Source organism: Muscardinus avellanarius (assembly GCF_963383645.1).
Source record: "Muscardinus avellanarius genome assembly, chromosome: 21".
In the NCBI taxonomy this organism is placed as follows: domain Eukaryota; kingdom Metazoa; phylum Chordata; class Mammalia; order Rodentia; family Gliridae; genus Muscardinus; species Muscardinus avellanarius.
In genome coordinates, this window is record NC_137807.1 from 24,250,504 (window position 1) to 24,259,031 (window position 8,528).

The 8,528-nt window shown below is 54.9% G+C and overlaps 1 protein-coding gene across 1 annotated transcript; it reads right to left on the reverse strand.

Annotated features, from left to right (window-relative positions):
- Positions 1–6,805: 6,805 nt before the first annotated feature.
- Positions 6,806–8,528, reverse strand: LOC308278305 (D-dopachrome decarboxylase-like; the record flags this gene model as incomplete). The annotated part of the gene is made up of 3 exons (XM_080718003.1): positions 6,806–6,878; positions 7,963–8,138; positions 8,421–8,528. 3 exons carry the CDS (start codon positions 8,526–8,528, stop codon positions 6,806–6,808), a joined length of 357 nt encoding a protein of 118 aa, XP_080574129.1.

Consider the following 8,528-nt stretch of genomic DNA (forward strand, 5'->3'; position numbering starts at 1 on the left):
CTAGAAACAGGCGGGAGGAAGAGAAGAGTTGCTCCAAGGAATACAGTTCTGCTCCGGCACCTGCTGGTCCATCTAAGGAAGCTTCGGGTAATGAACCGCACACTGACCATCGAGGGAGAAGCAGGGCTTAGGAGGCGCCGGCGTGCCGAAGAGCACATCCCGGCACAGGGGCACGACGACGTGGAGGACCCAGGCATCGGAGGAACGGCCCAACAAGACCCGCTGACGCGGCCTTTCTCTGAGCACAGCCCGCGGCCCCGCAAGGGACTTCAACAGGCCTGGAGGCAGGGCTGCTCCCTCGGGGTCTCCTAGGGTGCGAGGGCAAGAAGCAGGGGCAGTCCTTACCATGTTCAGAGAGCTTCAGCGGGGCTAAAGAGGAGCTTCCATCCCTGGCAGGGCCGGTGTCCACAAGGAGCCACGACAGGAAGAGGCGCGACTGTCACAGTGCCCAGGGCCACCTGTACTTTAGAAATAGAAAGGGTATAAAGATCACAGGTAGACAGACCACCGTGATGCTGAAAGGACGGTAGGATCAGACTGAATGTGGAAAAGTCAGACCCGAATATGTGCTGCTCATGCTATGAAAAATGCAGCCCCGGTGGAGAACGGCCTGGCGCCTCCCCAGTGCTCAAGACAGCATACGATCTGAGCCGCTCTCACGCAGCTACCTAAGAGGCATGGAAGCAAGTCCATACGACGCCTGCGCAGGAGTCCGCGCAGCACGGGGGCAGCACTCCGGACAGCGAGAGGTGGGGACAACCCAAATGCCCATCGGCTGCTGAATGGGCGAGCTAAAGGTCACGCGGCCACAGGGAGCATTCAGTCATACAAAGAATAAAATTCTGACACCTGCTACAATGCAGAGGCTTTAAAACACTGCTGGGAGGCGGAGACCAAGGACCACGGTTCAAGGACAGCTTCAGCTACTTAGAGGCCCTTCACAACTCAGAGAGATCCTGTTTCAAAAACTATAAAGACTAGCCGGTGTGGTGGCGCACGCTTATAATCCCAGCGCTTGGGAGGCTGGGACAGGAGGATCACACGGTTCAAAGCCAGCCTCAGCTACTTAAGAGAGGCTCTCAGCAACTTACTGAGATCCTTTTCCAAATAAAGTATAAAATAGGTCTGGGAGTGTAGCCCGGAGGTAGAAAAGTCCCTGGGTTCCACCCCCAGTACCACCAAGAGATAAAAAAAAAAAAAAAGAAATGTGGTTTCAAATGTAACAGTGTTAAGAGGTGATGGAGCCTTTAAGCGGTCATTAGGACTCAGGTGGAGTGGCTCACACCTGTAATCTCAGTACTTGGGAGCCTGAGACAGGAGGATCGCAGGTTCAAGGTTAGCCTCAGCAACTTAGTGAGCCCCTATTTCAAAATTTTAAAAAAGGGCTGGGAGAATAGCTTGGAAATTACATATAATGCCCCCAGGTTCAATCTCCAGTGCCAACGAGTTTTTTTTGTTTTTTTTGTTTTGGTGGTGGTACCGGGGTTCCTGAAACCCTTCTACCTCCGGGTTATACTCCCAGACCTATTTTTATAATTTTTTATTTGGAAACAGGGTCTCTTAAGCCAGCACGGCTGGCTTTGAACCAGCGCGATCCTCCTGTCTCCGCCTCCCAAGCGCGGGGATTACAAGCGTGCGCCACCACACTTGTTGGCAGAGAACCAGCAAGTTTTTTTCCAGTGGTCATCAGGCATTAGGAGGAAGTAACCGCTTTCTAGCAGGACAGAGGAGTGAGCTGCTGTAAGCCCAGGAGTCTCACTGTTCGTAAGCACCCGAAAGAGACGGGCTGACGCTGTGCACTCGCGTCCACTCGGCACTGATACAACAGCCAGAGGTGGGAGCACGCGCACGCCAGCGCGGGAAGGGACAAAGTGCGGCGCGCACACGGGATCCCAGTGCGTCAAAAGGATGGATGGTGCCGGTGCACGCTGCAACACCGAGCACCCTCGAAGCACTACGCTAAGGGAAATAAGCCAGACGCCAGAATACTTAGGACGCCTTTTATACAGCTACGGAAAACGGGTAAACTCACACAGGCTAAAAGAGTTTACTGTGGGAGAAATCAGGCACTACTGCCTAATGGGTACAGAGTTTCTATGTGGGGTGATGAAAATTCTCTGGAAATAGACAGTAACTTGTGCAAGTGTGTGATACTGAGGGTTGAACCCAGGGGCATCTACCTCCGTGCCACACCCTCAGCCCTAATTTCTTATTCTTCATTTTGAAACAGGGTCTCACTAAGTAGCAGAGGGCCTCACTCAGTAGCTGAGGCTGGCTGTGAATCTGCGATCCTCCTGTCGCAGCCTCCAAATGCTGGGACTCCAAGCGTGCACCACCGTGCCAAGGACCAGCTGTGACATTTATACATCATTTCTATACTTCATGCCACTGAACTGTCCACTTAAAACGGTTAAGATGATATGCTAATTGAACTCATTATGGAGTAGAATGTGATAATTCAATACTTGCATATTGGTGTGATCATTAAATCAGGGCAATTAGCAGTTCCCTCTCCTTCACCATTGGTCATTTTTTTGTGGTGGGAAGAGTCAGACTCCTCTCTTCTAGTTCTTTATAAAATGCATGATAAAAGCCGGGCGTGGCAGCGCACGCTTGTCATCCCAGCACTCGGGAGGCTGCGACAGGAGGATGGCGGTTCGCGGACAGCCTCAGCTACTTAGTGAGGCCCTCTGCAACTCAGTGAGACCCGGTTTCAAAATAAAGAATAAAAAACAGGGCAGGGGGTGAAGCTCAGAGGTTGAATGCCCCTGGGTTCCATCCCCAGTACCACACACACACAAAAAAAAGCATGATAAGCTGCTGTGAACTCTGATCACCCTCCTGTGCTGCCTGTGATCACGACTTGCATTTGGTTCCTGCTGTCCTGCCCTCCTAGCCCTAGTGAGCACGGCTATACCATCTACTCCTCTGAAGCCACCTTTTCACTGCCACATTTTGTGGTACTGGGGCTTGAACTCAGGGGATTCTACCTCTGAGCTACACTCCGAGCCCTATTTTATTTTTATTTTGAAACAGGGTCTTGCTAGGTTGACGAGAGTCTCACTACTTGCTGAGGCTGTCCTCCAACTTGCGATCCTCCTATCTCGGCCTCCCAAGTACCAAGTACGGGGATTCCAGGTGTGAACCACCACACCCAGCTTTCACCTCCACTGGAATATTTGTCCTCTGTCCCTGAATGGCCAAAATTTTAAAAAGCTAGTAATGAAGCTGGGAGTGGTGGAGCACACTTATAATCCCAGCAGCGGGTGTAGCTGGAAGGTCGAATGCCCTGGGTTCCATCCCCAGACCCACAACAAATAGATAAATAAATAAATAAATTTTGAAAGGTACGAGCCGGCGTAGTGACACACACTTGTAATCCCAGTACCTGGGAGACTGAGACAGGAGGATTCCAGGTTCGCCGTCCGAGGCCAGCATCAGCTACCTAGCGAGGCGCTCCAAACTAGACCCTGTTTCAAAAACTAAAGAATAAAAAGTAGGGTTGGGAGTGTATCTCGGGGGAAGAATGCCCCCGGATTCACTCTCCAGTACCAAAAAAATAAAAAATAAAAATAAAGTAAAATAAAAATAAGCCGAGCATGGTGGTACATGCTTATAACCCTAGTACTTGGGAGGCCGAGCAGGAATCTCGCAGGTTCGCAGCCAGCCCCGGCAACTTTGAGGCCCTCCTCGGGGTCAGCTGGGCCCGCGGGGCCCTTTCGCCTCCCCGCGGCCGGTTTCCACCCTCAGTGAGGTGCCAATCCCCGCACTCACCTGGCCGGGCTGCAGGGCGCCGGGCTCGGCCCCGGGGGCCCCCAGCCGGCGCCCACCCCGCGGGCAGCAGAGGGCCGCGCCCCGTCCCCGCGCCCGGCGGGCCTGGGTCTCCCCCCGCGGCTCGGGGATGCCCGGGGAGCCCGGCGGCGCCCTCCCACCTCGGCCTCGCGCCCCGGCCGCCCGCGACCGTCCCACGCCAGCGGCGCCCGCACCGCGGACCTCCAAGCCCGCCGCCTCCCGGGAACTCACCCGGCGTCTCCACAGCAACAGCCCGTGCGTCGGACCCCGCGCCCGCCGGCGGCGCGCCTGTCAACAAGACGCGCTGCCATTGGCTCGCGTGCCGGCCCTGCCAGCCAATCAGCGTCGGCGCACGCGCCGCTGGCCCGCCCAGCTCACGTGGCCCCAGGTTCCTGTCGGCGCATGCGCGTTTGGGACGTGGAGCACGGAGTGAGGAGCGGGTCCAGAGGTAAAATATTTCTGGGTTCAATACCCAGTACCAGAATAAATAAATAAAATAAGACGCAATCATGAAGCGGCTGATGACAGGGGTAGTGTCAGAATTCGAACTAAAGAGAGGTCTCAGTGTTGAAGAGTACGGAATCCTCAGTACCACAATAAGTAAATAAGTGTTCTTTTTTTCATTTTTTGTACTGGGGATTGAATCCAAGGGCCTTCGACTTCTGAGCTATACCCCCAGCCCTATTTTATTTCTTACTTGGAAACAGGGTCTTACCACATTCCTGAGGCTGTCCTCAGATCTGCAATCCTCCTGTCTCAGCCTCCCAAGACCTGGGATTACAAGAATGCTCCCAGACTCTTATTTTTTATTTTGAAACTGAGCTTCACTCAGTTGCTGAGACTGGCTGCAAACCTATGATCCTCCTCTTTCAGCCTCCCAAGTACTAGGATATGAGTGTGTGCCACCACATCTGGCTCTATGGTCTCCTTTTTGGCTTTATTTAAAATCAGGGAAAAAATAATAACAATGTATATATTTCTTAAACCAAGAACAGTAGGGACGGGGATGTAGCTTAGTGGCAAAGCGCCTGCTCTGCAGGTATGGAGCTCTGGGTTCAAATTCCAGTTCCAAATAGACAAAAACAAAAAAACCTCTAAACCAAGGACAGTAAACTCATGCTGGATAACTCAAAATAAGCTTTATCATCTAGCCAGTCATGGTGGCGCTCGCTTGTAATCCCAGTACTTGGGAGGTTGAGACAAGAGGATCGCACAGGTTCGAAGCCAGCCTCAGCTACTTAGGTGAGGCTCTCAGCAACATAGTAAGACCCTGTTTCCAAATAAAATATAAAATAGGTCTGGGAGTGTAGCCTGAAAGTAGAAAGCCCCCGGTACCACAAAAAAGAAAACTTTACTATAACCTAGGAGGTACAAAAATTAATGGTCATGGTGAGTATTAATACATTACCTATTGTTGGTAAAATTATCTCTCCCCAGTTTGTTTGTTTGTTTGTTTGTTTCTGGTGGTAGTGGGGATGGAACCCTTCTACCTCTGGGCTACACTCCCAGATCTATTTTATATTTTAATTTGGAAACGGGGTCTCACTAAGTTGCTGAGTCATGCTACGTTGCTGAGTGAACCTGCATTCCTCCGTCTCAGCCTCCCAGGTACAGGGATTACAGGCGTGCGTCACCACGCCCGGCCTGAATTGTATCTTGAAAGATATGTATGAGTGAAACCTCTGATTAAAAAAAAAAAAATAAAAAGTGAAAAGGGCAGTCAGTGCAGCAGGGAGCTCGAGGACAGGGCTTCCAAGGTGAAGCCAGGCTTGGTGGTGCACGCTTGTAATCCCAGCATTCGGGGGCAAAGGTAGATTATACCAAAGACACAAGGACAGCGGGTCACCAGGAAGCAAAGCCCAGGATCCAGGTGAGAGGAGGGAGAAAATACTGGAGCGGTGGGGTGGACCAGTCCACAAAAGCCCGCAGGTGATGTAACTCTCACTATGGTGGGGCTGATGGGTTTCACAGGGAGACTGTCACCCTCCTTTCCTGCAGAGAGTTAGACCTCAGTCCCACCCTCAGGCATGGCAGCCATTTGCTCACATGCCGACCACAAAAATTCCTTGAGCCAGTCTGGGAAGGAAAATGTCAATGTGGTGTTCCAAAGGCAGGCCAAGGGATCGCCAAACGTTTCCGCAGGAGGCAGCGCGCCGCCTAGCGTGTGCAGCTGTAAACGGCAGGGACCATCTGGAAAGCTGAGATGTGGGCTTTGGGCCCCCAACCTGCCTGGGTGTAACTCTGAAATACAAAGGTGTGGTTGGTACTGAGGTGGGGCGCGGGGCGGCGTTTTTTGCGGCTTCTAGTGGGAGACATTGCATTTTCGCGCTTGGCATGCTGGGCTATAATTTTGCAAAGTACACGGCTCCAGAGAACCTTCAGCAAGAATCGGGGGAGAAGCTTGTCATCCCAGCATCTGGGAGGCTGAGACAGGAGGATCTGGGTTCGAAGCCAGCCTCGGCTACATAGTGAGGTCCTTTGCAACTCAGTGAGACCCTGTTTCAAAATAAAGACTAAAAAATAGGGATGGGGTGTAGCGCAGAGATAGAAGGTCCCTGGGTTCCATCCCCAATACCGCAAAAAAAAAAAAAGAATCGAGGGAGAAGTTCACAATCTTAGAATGACCAGGGACGGTGACGCCCTGCCAGACACAGCACTGGCGTTGGCCAGTCCCCAGTGTAGGGAGCCGAAACTCCAGGCTGAGCGTCCTGCCTCCAAGTTCCCTCAGTTTCCCTCACAGACACACACACACACACACACACACACACACACACCCCCGGCCCCTGGGGGCCCAGGATGCTGGGGGCAGAGCAGGGAAATAAAGAAGTCACGTCTGAGTGATGAAACTCTTCATTTATTTGGCATGAGATTGGGGAAGAGACAGACTGCGAGGGCACCCAAGTTTCCGTTGGAAGGGGCGCCTGAGGCTGGCATCTGCCGGGCCCAGACTCTGCCAGGAGGCATCTCTGGAAGGGGCAGCCAGCTCACGGCTGCCCTGGATCCTGTGCACCCATCATAAGAGTGTCACGACTGTCCCATCCTTGCCAATCTGCCAGAGTTCCAAGGGGTAAAAGCGGATCAGAATCCTTTAGGAAACAGAAAGAGATCTCAGGTTCCAGCTCAAACCTCGTCCTGCAAGACACCTGTCAGGCCCCCACCAGCCCACGAGGCGTGTGGCCAGCCTGCGCGTCCCAGTTACTGGCCTCCCCCTCCCCCGCCGGAACGGGTAAGGACGATGGCTGCATGCCAGCATGGCCCGCCCGGGAGAGACACCACACTGGCCTCGGTGGGAGTGCTAAGACCGGAGTCTCCCTCCATCCCCACTCCTCCCCGCAGGCTCCCAGGGACCTGCGTAGTGCTCTGCCACGCCCTCGGCAGTCAGGCACGGGGCCTGTGCCACCACACCTGTGTCTGAGGAGCAAATGAATGGCCTCTCAGAGATGACCGGAAACGTCCGGTGAGGGGCACCAGGGACTGGGCCGGACGGCAGGGGAGGGGTGGTTGGCAGGGGCTGGTGGCCTCGGTTTCCCCATCTGGGGTGGCAAGTCTGCACAGGGGAACGAGGGACGGGTGTGTCCCTCCCAGTGGAGTCGTGCCCTCGGTGAGTGTTAATAGGTTACTTATTGCTATTACCATTGTGTCTCCCTAGCCGTGCGTCCACGTGGCCGGCCCAGCACCATTATCGCGCCCTAGCTTGAGAGACTCTGACACCAGGCGGGAGCACTGTGTCTCACCAGGCCTTGGGGCCAGCCGGGCACCATTCTGGAAGGCCCTTCCAAGGTCCCCACACCCCTAGTCCCGCGCAGGCATGAACATGGCTCCAGAATATTCCTCCCTCCAGAGGAAACTTGAACCCACCCCGCACGCCAGGTTTGGGTGGGTGGTCAGGCCTTCTTTGGGGAAGAGAAGTCATTTAGCCTGGCCCCCCTCTGTCCACAGGAGAAGAGGCCGGACAGAGGACACGGTCCATTTCTAGGTTTGTCGTGGGTCCCCCACCTGTGAGGACCCGCCAAGGAGATGGAGGGCCAGGGGCTCAGGGTACCACACTTGGGTGTGTGTCCGTTCTGGGCCAAGGAGGAAGGCATTTTCCCCTCCCTCCCTGCATGCAGGGGCCCCGAGCTGAGCTGGCACACAGCCGTCCCAAGTGGGTCCCCTCGGTCCCCTACGCACCGGTCCTGGCCCAAGGCCAGCTCCTTGGTGAGGAACTGGAAGAAGCCGGCGCTGTGGCTGCGGTTCTGCTCCGCGGTGCCCACCACACCGACGGAGGAGACCGCCAGCTGGACACAGGGCTCCGGGGATCCAAACATCCACATGACCAGGCCGGGCCGCACCGTCACGTTGACAAACTGTGGGGGACAGAAGGTCTCGCCCGAAGCTGTGGCGACTGGGGTGGCACTGGGGGACCCAGGGAGTGATGTTGGGGCCCCCCACAAGGTTAAAGTTTGGGAGGTCACATGGGGTAGTGGCTGAGGTGGGCGATGGGGCGAAGGGGCATGGAAGACCACAGGGTGGTGCTGATGCAGGTCCCTGGGGGAAGGGTCCAGGCCACCGTGGGGAAGTGGAGCATGGACAGAGGCCGACCCTAGTCCCCCACCCTCCCGTTACCCAAGCCCCCAACCCTCACTCACTTCCTCTGGTTTGCCCAGGATGGTGGCGGCGGCCGCGCAGAGACGCTTCTCCAGCCCGGGGGGCAGGCGGTCGGCCGGCAAGTTCGTGTCCAATTCGATGGTCGGCAT